The following is a 14,344-nucleotide window of genomic DNA, read 5'->3' on the forward strand; positions in this document are numbered from 1 at the left end:
GAAGGGGCACATGCACCCTGATGCTTATAACAACATTATCAACAATAGCCAGATTATGGAAAGAGCCCAAACATTCATCAACTGATGAATTGATAAAGAAGATGTTGTATACATCCACCCCCCACACACACACAATGGGATATTACTCAGCAATCAAAAAGAATGAAATCTTGCCATTTGCAACAATGTGAATTGAGCTAAAGTATATTATACTGAGTGAAATAGCCAGAGAAAGATAAATGCTATATGATTTAAATCATATGTGGAATTTAAGAAATAGAACAGATGAACATAGGGGAAAGACTCTTAACTCCAGAGACAACAAACTGAAGGTTCCTGGCAGGGAGATGGGAGGGGGATGGGCTAAATAAGTGATGGGTATTAAGGAGGGCACTTGTGATGAGCATTGGGTGTTATATGTAAGTGATGAATCACTAAATTCTATTCCTGAAACCAATATTACACTATATGCTAACTAACTAGAATGTAAATAAAAACTTTAAAAAAAAGTGGATCTCTGCAAGTTGGCCTTCTTCTAGACATTGGTCATAGGCATCTTTACCATAATGACAACATGCTATAGACTGAGGTACAGTACCGAGTAGTAAACAAGAAGCATCTTTACTACTGAAATTCCATATATTCTGATCCAATCATGTCTTTCAATATGGAAACAGTGGGATTTAATGGTGAATATTTTGATAAAAATTTGGACAACCACACTTCTGATATAGTAACTAAAAAGTCCTTTATGAGCTATTAATTTGATACTTCCCTGCCCCGTATGCATATTGTTAAATATCTCTTAAGGTCTATATATTTATCTTTAAGTTTTTATTTAAAGTCCAGTTAGTTAACATACAATGTAATATTAGTTTCAGGAGTACAACACAGTAATTCAACACTTACATTACCCAGTGCTCATCACAAGTGCACTCCTAAATTCCATCACCTATTTCACCCATCCCACATTGTTAAATATTTAGCAATAATTAAAAATAAAATTGAAATGTCAAAGAACTGAGAATACTGAGGGTGCGGAAAAAATAAGTGTTTCCATTTACTTCCTAAATCAAAACATTCAAGGAAAAGATTATTTTCTCATGTAAACACTGTGATACTTTCAATTAGCTGACAAATTTATTTTTATACTTATCAATATAATGTTAACGCTCAAGAGGAAAATGGATTATTGAATCACTAACACCCTATTATTCATATAGTATGACGCAACATATAGTCAAGCTACTCAATAAAGATTATATGAAACAAGCAAAAATAATTTTTTTTAGATTTACTTTAAGAAACACATATACTTCCAAATGAAAGTACATTTGAATTTTCATTATTTACTCTTCTAAAATTCTTTTGCAATTAAAACAATATATCCAGGGAAGTAAAAAAACATTAACTATGGTAAAAACCCAAAGAGCATAAAATTTACTATCTTACCCATCTTTAGTGCACAACTCAGTAGTGTTAAGTGTATCCACATTGTTGTGCACAAACTCCTAGTGACTTTTAAAATCTAGGTCATCTTGTTCTTTGTAAGTAAGGTGATTCTGGCAATGCCCCTGAGTTGCTGATCTCTCTGTGAATGTGTCTGGAAAATATAAACTTATTTTTTAATTAAACTTTTTGAAAGAGGGAAACATTGTTCCAAATTATCAATTTGTATATGAGCAAATCAAATGAAATATTTTGAAACTCATTTGTTCTACTACTATAATGCAGGAAAACTGCTTCTTCTTGCACGTATTATTTAAATATAATTTTTTTCTTAAAATATCTGGACAATGTTTCCTTGGCTTTTTTTCTTATGTTCCTGTGTACTTATTATCTACAATGTCTTTACCATCGGTGTTACGTAGGAATCATGCACATTTCATAGTAGATTGCATTTGTATGTTTTGCTGCATAAGATAATTTAAATTTTAAGTAACGTAAAAATCAAACCTAATGATAGCAACTTCCTCAAGCTTTATTTATGAAATTGTTGTGTTAACATATAATGTGCCAAATGAATACATCTAATTTAGAAAAGAATCAATCCAGGAGAAATGTATAAATCATATTGAAAAATGTTCCAGTGTTTCACATTTAATGTGCTTCTGAAATTTTATTTGGTAATAGAACCGTATATTGAGTTTTATAGCACTGACTGAATTTTCTAATCTTACTCAGCCCGGATCCAAGAGGAAATTATATCAACCACTTCTATTTAGGGCAGTTAGCCTACAGTGGACTCATTCATTCTTCAGCATTTTAAACCCAGTGCTTAAGGTGAAAATTGAAAATAGTCACATTGCTCTTTAAAATCCATTATGGAGTTGCTAAGTTGATGATAAGCTAAGTATGTCTAGGCATATGGATATAGCTGATGTGTTTATTTTTCTCTCTCCACCCCTGGAATGTATATAGATATGCATTTCATCGGTAGACAGCAATGGACTAGTTGGCTTATTTACAACTTTTTTTTTAATCCCCTTCTTTTATTTTTCTGATTTCAATATGTTATATGTTTTATTTTGGGGCTGGGCCCTTCACGGAGCACATAATCTTAAATTATGGCATTAGTTACAGCTATTCTAGTGGTCTGACTGAAGCCTAAAAGCTCTTTTTTCCATGGCCTATACTTTGAGTAGAAGATTGATGTTTCCATATTTAGCTGTAAAAAGTAAGAAGGAGAAAATATTTTGATGGTTGAATAAGTATAAAATATTGAGAATCAAAAAGTGAATACATTTCACCAGAAGAAAATCCGTATTTCTAAAATATAATTTGTTTACAAAGATTAGCTAAGGTAATTTGCTTATTAATACTACTTACTTTTATCATATATTCCATTGTGTGTTTGGCACTGTGAGTGATGAAAAATGAGTATGACATTCTATTTGACTGAAAGATGAGGACAGGTATTAAGATCAAACAAATATAACAAATTATTAATTTGGTAATTATATGTTTTGTAGTGTAGCCAATGTGTGACACAGAAATTTAGAGAAGATCAATCAATGTAGGATCATTCTCTGGAGAAGTTTTTAACTGATGATATTGGTAACTAAAATTATCATAATTTTATTGGGCAATTCATATGTCAGACACTGGATTTCATTTAATCATCCTAAAATAATCATCATGAGATAGGAAGTAATATTTGCATTTAGGTGAAGAAATGAAATTTCAAATGTCTTAATCACGTAATCTCTAATAAGTAAGTTAAAAGATGTGCTTTTTGAACACAAATTAGTCCAACAAAAGTCCACACTCTTAACCACATTCACCTACAAATAAGTTCAACTATAAAATTATTATCCAGGGGCGCCTGGGTGGCGCAGTCGGTTAAGCGTCCGACTTCAGCCAGGTCACCATCTCGCGGTCTGTGAGTTCGAGCCCCGTGTCAGGCTCTGGGCTGATGGCTCAGAGCCTGGAGCCTGTTTCCGATTCTGTGTCTCCCTCTCTTTCTGCCCCTCCCCCGTTCATGCTCTGTCTCTCTCTGTCCCAAAAATAAATAAAAAACGTTGAAAAAAATTTAAAAATAAATAAAAATAAAATAAAAAAAAATTATTATCTGAAAATGTGAAATTCAACTTTGATTCCTAATGATAACTTGAGAAACCAGGAGCTTCTTCTACAATTACAAAATGTGAATCAATCCATACAGAAATTGTTGAAAAGAACAAAATCAGATATATTTTAAGAGATTAATAGCATTAAAGACACTGAGTTAAAAACATGCTCAATTATGGAATATATTATAGTAAAACTTTGGATGACCCTAAACGATAAAGGTTTTGAATAACAATCTGTTATTAATACCATAATATTTAAATGTTGAATACACACTTTGTGTTAAACAGATAAGGCATGTAACTTCTGAGAATACATGTTGCAAATTGGAAACATTATTAGCCCTCCCCAACCCCTCTCCAAAGATCTTAGTAACACAAGCTTCTTAGAGGGTCATAGTGGCCTATTTACAGGGACATGTGGAGTGTGCATGATCAAGGGGCCAGATGACAGACAAGCAGTAAGTGTCTTGGTGGGACAGTACCTCTTAACAATAACTTTTCTAAACTGAGCTGAATCCACCTGGGAATCACACTACCACCCTTGAAGTAGTGCTGCTGTGCTAATGAATTTAGAACATGTTAACCATTGCCAAATCTATCTTTCCCGATGTGACTTACCTCTTCATAGCATGCAAACATTACCTTCTAAAACAAGTACAAAGCATATAGTCAGCAATGCCTGATTAACAAGGAAATTTGAACCTAGTTATCAAAAGTGTCAATAATATCTTCAAAGTTTCTACCTCAATGTGACTCATTATGTTAACTCAATATATATTCAACAGCTTTTTTTACTGTTACAATACAACATGTCCTCTTCTTGCAATTAGAGTAATAATATGTCTCTTGGATCTTTGGAATTAATATATTACATGGACATTAGTATATAGAGAGAGAATACAATTTTTAAAGAGGAACAGTATACCACAGTGAAAACTTTTAAATGTTTTACAGATTTGTGAAGCTGGAAATCATTTCATCAATGTAATTTTGTCTCATCCTAATCACACAGGTTAGTCCCTTTTTCTCTTTATCTTCTCTAGTGTGAGTTAATCTAGTGTGATGTTAATTATTACTTTCAAAGCCTTAAGTGAAGCAATAGTTGGAAACATTTAAGACAATATGCCCCAAGGCTAGCCCCTTTATGCCTAAGTTTTTCAAATATTTGAACTAAATCATATTTCCTAATAATGGTTTCTCTAAAATGAAGTATGCATGCCCTCCTCAGAACAAATGATAACCTCACTTAAATATATGAAAAAATAAAGAGATATTACTAATAAAGGCAATATAAAATTCAGTGATACAGATCTAATTTCTTAACTCTCAATCTTGATCTAATTTGCATAATAATGGACACAATCTCACTATATTTCAATTGACTTCTTAAGCTTTTTTCTTATAAAAGTGATCATTGTTTAGCAAATACAGTAGCTATAAAATAGCAATGCCTAGGAGGACATTTTGAATTCAGTAGTTAGCTAAAAAAAATTTTTTTTAAATTTATACTGTTTATCTAAAGCTATTCTTGGTAAATCAGTCCTGTCATTCAGGTTTAATTATATGTAAGGATTCACACTGTTTTTTGTACATGATACATGATTATATTATACTTTCAAATAACAATGGTCAACAGTTGGATTTCATTTTGTTATCAATCTCGCTGAAAATATAAACGTGTATTTGTCTCAAGTATGTTTTAATATCTACCTGAATGTCTTAACATTTTCTTGCCTTGCATATTTCTGGCAGTCTGGTGAAACATTTTCCAGAATAATACTTACACATATAGAATTAAAAAGGAAATTTATTATGTTGGTATATTTGTGAATGTATAAAAAAGCCAAAATATATAACATTTTTATTACATTACATAATCCTGTGATAACTACTCAACTTCTTGAGTGTTGATGAACATATAGAGATAGATATAGATACATAGATATCTAAAATAACTATAATATGATTTGAAAATATCTGTACTCTCTCTTGCTGAAAAATGTTAACAGATTAATGCCAGTACTATAGTGGTTTACTGTCTGCTTTTGCCTTACAGTAGAGCCTGCATTTAATTAAATGGTTGGATGCCATTTTTATCTTATCTATATTCATGATTTACTGAGTTCTCTTTGGATGTATTTGAAGCCTAAAAGTTCTGATAGTCTGATTTGTTTTTGTGTGGAAACACAATAGAGTCCTATAAAAATACTAACATTACCAAAGTTATGAATATCACTAATTTTAGTCTTGACTATGAACCCTTAACAACATTACCTTGCTCAAGTTTCTTCATCTTGTCTGGATTCTGGTATCATTATATGAAAATGAAAATTTCAGGGGTTCCTGGGTGGCTCAATTGGCTGGGTGTCCCATTCTCAATTTTGGCTCAAGTCATGATCTCATGGTTTGTAGGATTGAGCACCTCCTAGGGCTCCTTGCTGACTCCACGGAGCCTACTTGGGACTCTCTCTGTCCCTCCTGTGCACTCTCTCTCTCTCAAAATAAATGAATAAACATTTAAAAAATAAAGAAAATGAAAATTTTTAAATAATCATATTTCTAAAGTCAAATGTAACTTTGGAATTGTTCAAATGAAAAAAACATTTTTTTTTCTTCAGGGTTCACTCCGCCTTTTATCTTGCTTGTATGTTGCTCTTGAGAAATCAGAAATCTAATCTTGTCTTCTTTGTTTATTGACTTGGTCTTTTTGCCTTCAGACTCAAAAGAATTTTTCCTTATCACTACATCTATTAATTTTGTGAGGTGTGTCTCAGAGTTGATCATTTCAGGTCAGTTTTCCCAGATACATGATGTAATTTTCCAGGACATTGATTCATGTCCCTTTTTTTAGTACCAGAAAGTTTTGTAATTTAAAATTTGTTTTGTTGCTTTGTGGACTGGGTCAGGGGGTAAATTGTACATGTATTATATTTTATATCTTATATATCTATCACTTTCTGTTTTTTTCCTTCTTGTTTGCTTGTTTTGGCTGGTTTTGTTCATCTACTTAATATCCCCTATTCTAGTGAACATTCTACTCTTAGGAAAATTGAAATGTCTATATTACTGAGATGATTTTTTTTTTCTTTTTCTACAATTTCTTTCTTGAGTTCAATCAACTCTCATCTTTTCTTTTTTTCTTCCTGTTTTGGCCATATCTATTTTGAGTTTGGGAATTCCCTTTTTTTTTTAAGTTTATTTATTTATTGTGATAAAGAGAAAGAGAGAGCACTCACACACGCGCATGAGCAGGGTGGGGGCACAGAGCAAGGGAAAAAAAGAATCCCTAGCAGGCTTTGCATTGTCAGCGCTAGAGCCTGATGCTGGGCTCCATCTCACAGGTTTGTGAGATCACGATGTGAGCTGCAAGCAAGAGTCCAGGGCTTAATAGACTGAGCCATCCAGGTGCTCCCTCAATTATTTTTCTTTTGATGAATATATGGGCATTACACAAAGACATTTACATGAATGTTATCAAGAGAATATGATATTAAATGGCATATGTATTTATCTTTATCTTGAAATGAGCAGTACATGAAATCTGTACCTAATATATTTTTTGTTGATACTTTAACAATAGATACAACTCTGAAAACAACATACTAGCATTTCATTATGACTTTAGAATTATAACTAAAAGAGATTAGTTGATGTGTTATCCAATTAAGCTTGTTACAGAGAATAAACAGTAATTTTATAATTCATATTTACTTTTATAAATGTCACAGCTCAAAGTTCAACTTGAAATCATTTTAATATGCTATCTAAAATATTTCTTGAACAAAATTAAAAGGCAAAGAATCACAAAAATCAAGTGACAATATGCTAAGTATAATGAAAATTGTAAATAACAACCCTGATTGCTGAGCAGAAATAATTTATGTGGTATTTCTGAATATTAAGTATGCTGATATTCATTGTAATCCTCTTATGAGAGATTTTTCACACTTTTCTGATATAAATGACATCCTTAAAAAATTTCTTTTGGATTTTCACTAATTAAATAGAAAGGGAGGTTTGAAGTATTAAACAATCTCAACCAAAAATATCTTCTTTGACACTAAAAGAGAAGAGGCGTGCAATTGTTAAAGCATATTTACTAATTGTAGTATGTAATTCAGCTGCAACTATTATGATATGCAAAATAACATTTCTGTATTAAATTTTAAAGAACTGATTATCATGGTATATTGTATAAATGTATGGCAACATAGCTGTAGACATAGAAAATTACAGGTATATTGTTTGAGTCAAAAGGCCATAGCATTTGAAATTGGGACTCTTCTGAGTAATTTGGGAAGTTGGTTCTATAAATAATTGATGACATTTTATGTGGTGTAAGTTGTTTTAGGGAATTTAGAATTATATAATACATATATGATTAAATTGCAGTATGTACCATCATTGATATTTTATTCTTTCTAAAAGGAGTTAATGCCTGTTTTCCAAGTCCAAATTATAACCCCTTCACATGGATGTTTTTTCTGGTTTCATGTCCTAACTACACCTATGAGGTATGCTATTTATGTATGTAAATAATTAAACTTTATCCTATGAGAAACTAAATGCATGTGTTTCTATATTTACAAGTATTAAAGTTTAATATATATAATTATACACAGGATTTATCTGTATGTATAGGCATAGACAGAGATATAAATTATGATATAGATTCAATTCGAGTTATAGGCATGGGAAATTGGAATATTTACATAAACTACAATTTTCTCTGCAGAAAATGAATATCTTTCCATATATATATTTTTAAACAAAATTTTATAATTTTCATATAAAATGTCTTGAGATGTTTCAGGATTCTGTTTTTTATCAAAGTTTTTGGAACGTCTTTCATTTCTTATTTTATGAATATGATGCTGTTTATGGGATTCTTTATGACTATCATAATTAACAACAAAATCATTATTTGGGGAAAATGTATTTCTACCAGTAGTTTTTCTATCGTGTTTTAAGCTTCACATTACCTATTTAAAACCACAAATGAAAAATTCCTAGATTAATCATAGGTATTTATTAATTTATGCTTTAATCTAACAGATTGGATCATGGATTAGTTTCACTGTCATGACACAAACACTGCCAGGTAAGACCTTGGTTATTTGACATTTAAGTAAATGCTCCTTTAGGATAAGTGATTTCTGAGAACAAGTTTCTATAGTGCTAAAGTTTGGCATTTCTGCAAAAGGATTTTTTTGCCTTCATTTTTATCTTTATTTTGGATATTTTTAGCAGTATTAAAATATACTGGAACAAAAATCTCTAGGTACTTATGGCTTAATGTAGCCCAAACAAATTAATTAAGCAAAAAGGATTTACTCATAAGAAGTTGTGTTAATAATGCACTTCACTTGAAAATCTCTTTTATGATGAATATAGGCATATGTATGTGTTATGTCCTTCAAGTGTTCATGAATGTCTCTGAATGGAAGGCTGGGAGCATGAGTGTGTAATCTCAAATGCTGGGCATTTTAACATACATAAGAGAGTTAAATTGCATTGAACTTCATGTATTGGAAAGTATATGGATTACATCCATTTCACACATTATTTATTTCACTGTACAAAATTTTTAAATCATAATTAATGTGGTTTGCCATATGCATGTGTGTAGACATATATTGTCTGCATATAGAAAACTATTATTGAGCAATTCAAAGAGATAACAATTCCTTATTTGGAAATACTTTGTGGCAGTGGGATATAAAAAATGTGGATTATTTTGAACTCTGCTATATACTTTCTATGTTTCTTCAACTATGCAATAAATATGGATGAACATATATTATGCTAAGCAATTAATATGAGTAAAGAAAATTGATATAGAAGTATGCAACATTTGAGAAATATTTTAAGAGCTACATAAGATAGTTTTTTTCCCAATATAACTTGGTATATCGATCATAGAAATAAGAAAGGATAATTATTTCTTTTTTCTTCTAGTTGGGATTTTTACACTTCTGATGAGTATCCAGATGTCTTTGTGGGCACAAAAGAAGCATAAGATTTATTTGAAGAAATTCAATTCTTATATGCATAGAAAATCAGCCATGATTCCATTCATACTGTAGTAAAAATAATTTATCTTATCTCATGTATATAAAAATAGTATATAAATTCACTAAATCAAACTTGGTCAATAGTTGACTATTATGTAACAGAAATTCAAAACAAACAGTACTTTTATTGAATAAAAATATTAAATGGTAGATTCTAGCTAACTTTAGAGTAATAAACTTGAGGCAAATAAAAAGTAGAAACTGTAGATATGACTAATAAAAGATACATCCAAATATTTTCAAGGGATTGGTCTTTGAACAAGATTTTCTTACTTCATTAAATGTTTCATAATACTATCTGCTTAAGACAATTAAAATATCTGAATTATAAACTAAAAATTTGTGATTTTAAATCACCTGAATTTTACACATTTTGATGGTAATTTATTTTCTTTATTGTTTAACATGTTATTGAAAAGTATAATATGTCACAGTAGTATTTCAATTTCTAGTGAAAATTCTACCAATATTAAAAGTGAAACATAATTTCTCATGAATCATATTTATTTATTCATACATACAATGTATGTTGTCATTCTGAAACTATAATAATTAAAAATATCTTCCAGACATTATTTACTAAATCATTTGAATATATACTTTGTACCAAAATATATATTTATATTTACATATAAATTATATTTATATGTAAATATATATTGAATTATGTATACTTCAAATGGACTATATGTGATGACAATACATTGGAAATTTTTTTAAATTAAGAGTAGAAATATTTTTTGCTTTATTTTTACATATTTAAATTCCTATGTCCTCTCAAACCTTGTTTGCATATATGTAAGTATGTATGTGACTATGCATATATATTTTGACAAAGAGATGACTGATGTTATAAAAATCAAGTACACATTAGTTAAAAATTTTAAAGAAATTCTGAATTTCCTTATTTTTAAACTGGGATTTTTTAGATTGGTTAATTTCTGCAGCCTTCTAAGTTCTACATAATCAAAATATTCTAATTAAAGTTCTTAGATTATATATATATTTGTAAAATGTTCTTGGTAAATGTAGGTATATATACCTTCTGTGGGTGTTTATCATTAATATATGTAGCAAATTATTCAAGAAATAACAAAAGCACTCCTTTGAAAAGCTCTGTTATCTTCCCTAAATATATAGCATTAAAATATCTCAGAGGAAGACACATAACTTTAATTACCTGATACCTATTCAGCAAAATATCATGGACTCATTTGAAAGTATTAACAGTAGGTACTATGAATTAAACCACATACACTGAATGCATCTATGTTATCAACCACCTGTGATAATCATCCCTTTGTTGAAAGACAAAGAGTAGTTTATGTTTTCTTAACTGGATTCAGACTGATGCCAACTCAGGAACTTTGCATATTCTTATAGGATTAGAAGATCTTTGACCAATAATTGCACTACTAGGCATTTACCCAAAGAATATAAGAACACTAATTCAAAGGGATACATATACTCTTTTGTTTCCGCAGCATTATTTACAATAACCAAGATATGAAACAACCCAAATGTCCATTGATTGCTGAATAAAGATGTGGTATATACATACAATGGAATACTCTTCAGCCATAGCAAAGAGTGAAATCATCCCATGTGCAATGACATGGATGGAGATAAGGGTATTATGCTAAGTGAAATAAGTCAGTCAGAGAAAGACATACCATATGATTTCAATCCTATTGGGGCTTTAAGAATGGGGGAGGGGAGAGAGACATAAAGAGAGAGAGAAACAGACTCCTAATTATAGAGAACAATTTGATGGTTATGGAATGGGATAGGCTAAGTAGATGATGGGGACTAAGAGGTGCACTTGTCATGATGAGCACAGGGTAATGTATGGAACTGTTGAGTTATTATATTGTACACCTGAAACTAATGTAACACTGTATGTTAACTATCTGGAATTAAAATTAAAAAAAAAAAACTTAAATAAAACAAAACAAAATACTTCCATTTTTATTACCCTAGGATTTCAAAGCAGGCCATAGGATTTGTCCTTAGTGGACAAGTATAATAATTGTTCTAAGTGGATCAGTAGTTCAGCAGTCACATTGTTGCTCCTAAAGTCTTCTCAAAGGTGAGCAGATATGATGCCTCAGCAAATAGGATACTGCACAAATGAGATGTTCAAGCAGCTAAGTTTAATCGGAGAAAAACTTTTGAAAATAAAAAAAATTTCTGCAGGTACAATATGTCTTAGCTTTTATTTCTATATTTGGCAAATGGAAACACATAAAATCATGTAAAAACATGTAAAATTTCTTCTTTGATAACTGACAGAGCAATATAGAATTGCCTACCAACCCTTCATGGTTAATAAAAACAACATAAAAATAGCATTCTAAGTTATATTTTCATGGCTATTCCAAAGTAATGTATAATTTCTCCAAATGTCCTCTACTTTCTGATTTAACAATCTAAAAAATAATTATAGACATTAAACAAAATCACAATAATTTGTTTATATAATATGCTGTCCCAAATATGTTTCTTTATACAATAGTCTCCCTGAGTGTCAAAATTCTCACCTTATAAGTAAAATACACTTGCATCATCAAATTCTGAAATTCTTGTGTATTTTCAACAATAGTGATTTTTTTTTGTCAAGGTGAAGATTCTGGGCATACAAAAAACTTATACATTCCTTGCTTTCATAAAAAAAAGACAAAAGAGGCCCTATTTCTGATTTGAATGAGGTATGTATATACATGATATCTTCATATAAGTGATGTGAGTTTGGTCAAGGAGTTTTGTAGTTTGGGAAATGGACACATTTAATGCTATCAGTAGCTATATCAATTGGGAAATAATTCTAAGATGTTGCCACTTCACAACCAACTTTTCATAATCCATTTATTGATGAATTTGTTAAAAAATTAACTGTCAGCTGTGGGCAATCATAAGAGGAAAAACGGGAATATGTAGTTTCTGCTTTTTATATAGTTTACATATTTAGGACATAACAATTCATTAAAAATATTTAGTAGAATTAATTGAAATTAATTAAAATAAACATACTAAAAATATTATCCTTATGTTTTATTCTTTTATTTACTGGGCTGTTTGGATGTAAAGGAATGGACATTACCTCAAGCTGTAAATTCCTGTTCAAATTTTGGAACTGGGAACCTGATTGACATGATCTATCTTCTCTCAGGCCACTTCTCTATTACAATATCTTAAAATGCATATTCTTTCCATTTCTATCACTTTTGCAGAACATACCATTTCTAAAAACAAAACAAACACCCTTAAAGTCTAAACCTAAAATATATCATGAGGGTTATAAATCTTTTTTCTGAGAAATACATAGATCTATAAATTTGTGTCCAATGATATCTTTATAGATTGGGTTATTTATTGGTTTATTTGGTATTTTATAACTCCTCCGACACATCTAGATATAAATCAGTTTACAGGGTCTTTAGGAGAATGAATCTATGCAAAGTAGACTAGACCAGATTGGGCAATGAGTCTCATGTAAGGTGTCCCTCCATCAAAAATAGAACTTACTATATCTTCATTAATAAAGGCCTCATTCGAAACAAAGGCTGGAAATAAACTTAAGCAAGCGTTCAAAAATATAATCACGTATTTCAGCTTCTATTGTCCAGATCATTTAATAAAATGATTATTATGATCCCTACCAAACTATAGCTTTGCACCTTCCATTTGGAGTGTTTAAGAATGGTAGCCAATAACATTTAAATTTATGAATGTAATTAATCTTATGAAAGTAAATAAATTAACATCAGAGTTTTCAGACTGATACTGGATTTGTGATTACATATAATACTTTAAAAAATTAGACTTCACTTAATCTAATAATTCCTCTAATAGCTGCTTTTTTTAAATAATTCTGGAATAATACTTTCTCTGATCCCAAATAAAATTTTGCAAATAGTGTTTTTAAAATACCACATCTTTATCTCTCACACATTTCTTATAAAAAGTAGCTAGAGAAAGAAAATAATCAGAGGAAAAACAACAAAATTTAAATCAGCTGCTATGCTACTCCATATTATCACAGCATGCCTCTATTCCCCACTCCTCATCATGTCTACCTCAAGCTGCTATTTTAAAGGTGTTTTTTGGTTTGTTTGCATGTGTTTTTAAAAAATGTTTTGGCTAATTTTGAATAAAAATAGACCTGTAGTTCATTTTTTCTTTTAGCAAGTTTTGTGTAAACAAAGTTATTCTCTGACTCATACACACACGCAAACACACACACACACACACACACATACACACAGAAATTTTAAACAATATTTCTTAAGAGAAAGACTATGTTGTGTCAAATAATTTTTAAATAAATTAAGCATATTCTTATTTTTTAAAATATGCATGTTTTATCTTTTCTATAGAAATGTTAAGTCTAATGTCTAAGAATAGTCAAATATTAAAATTCAATGTTGTAGTTGAATATCTTGTATACTGACATTTAATCTTCAGTAACTAAATGCATTTTGAAGATATTTTAAGTTCATTTTTAAGTAACTGGAATTCAGAACATGTTAAGTTTTAGCAGCTGATATATTTCAGTTAAAATATTTCTTCTCATAGGATGAAATACAATGACCTGTGAATCAGTAGTAAGGGTTCTTTATATTTTTATTTTAATAAAAAAGAAAACCTTTATATTGCTCCTGGATATTAAAGGTGATTACAGCAAATGTTACTTTATAA

At 30.1% G+C, this 14,344-nt stretch overlaps 1 protein-coding gene across 2 annotated transcripts in view; it reads left to right on the plus strand.

Annotated features, from left to right (window-relative positions):
* Positions 1 to 14,344, plus strand: part of TECRL (trans-2,3-enoyl-CoA reductase like) — a 123,637-nt gene that overhangs the window by 87,910 nt on the left and 21,383 nt on the right. The window contains exons 9-12 of one of the 2 annotated variants that reach the window (XM_019468704.2): positions 4,527 to 4,584; positions 8,001 to 8,086; positions 8,628 to 8,673; positions 9,531 to 11,635. In XM_019468704.2, coding sequence (XP_019324249.2) covers positions 4,527 to 4,584; positions 8,001 to 8,086; positions 8,628 to 8,673; positions 9,531 to 9,658 — 318 coding nt within the window. In that variant the 3' untranslated portion in view covers positions 9,659 to 11,635. Of the gene's footprint in view, positions 1 to 4,526; positions 4,585 to 8,000; positions 8,087 to 8,627; positions 8,674 to 9,530; positions 11,636 to 14,344 lie in introns of those variants that run through there. The other variant, XM_053901512.1, reaches the window with a different exon arrangement.

Source organism: Panthera pardus, unplaced genomic scaffold (genome assembly GCF_024362965.1).
Source record: "Panthera pardus isolate Hobbes unplaced genomic scaffold, ASM2436296v1 HiC_scaffold_13, whole genome shotgun sequence".
Taxonomy (NCBI): Eukaryota; Metazoa; Chordata; class Mammalia; order Carnivora; family Felidae; genus Panthera; species Panthera pardus.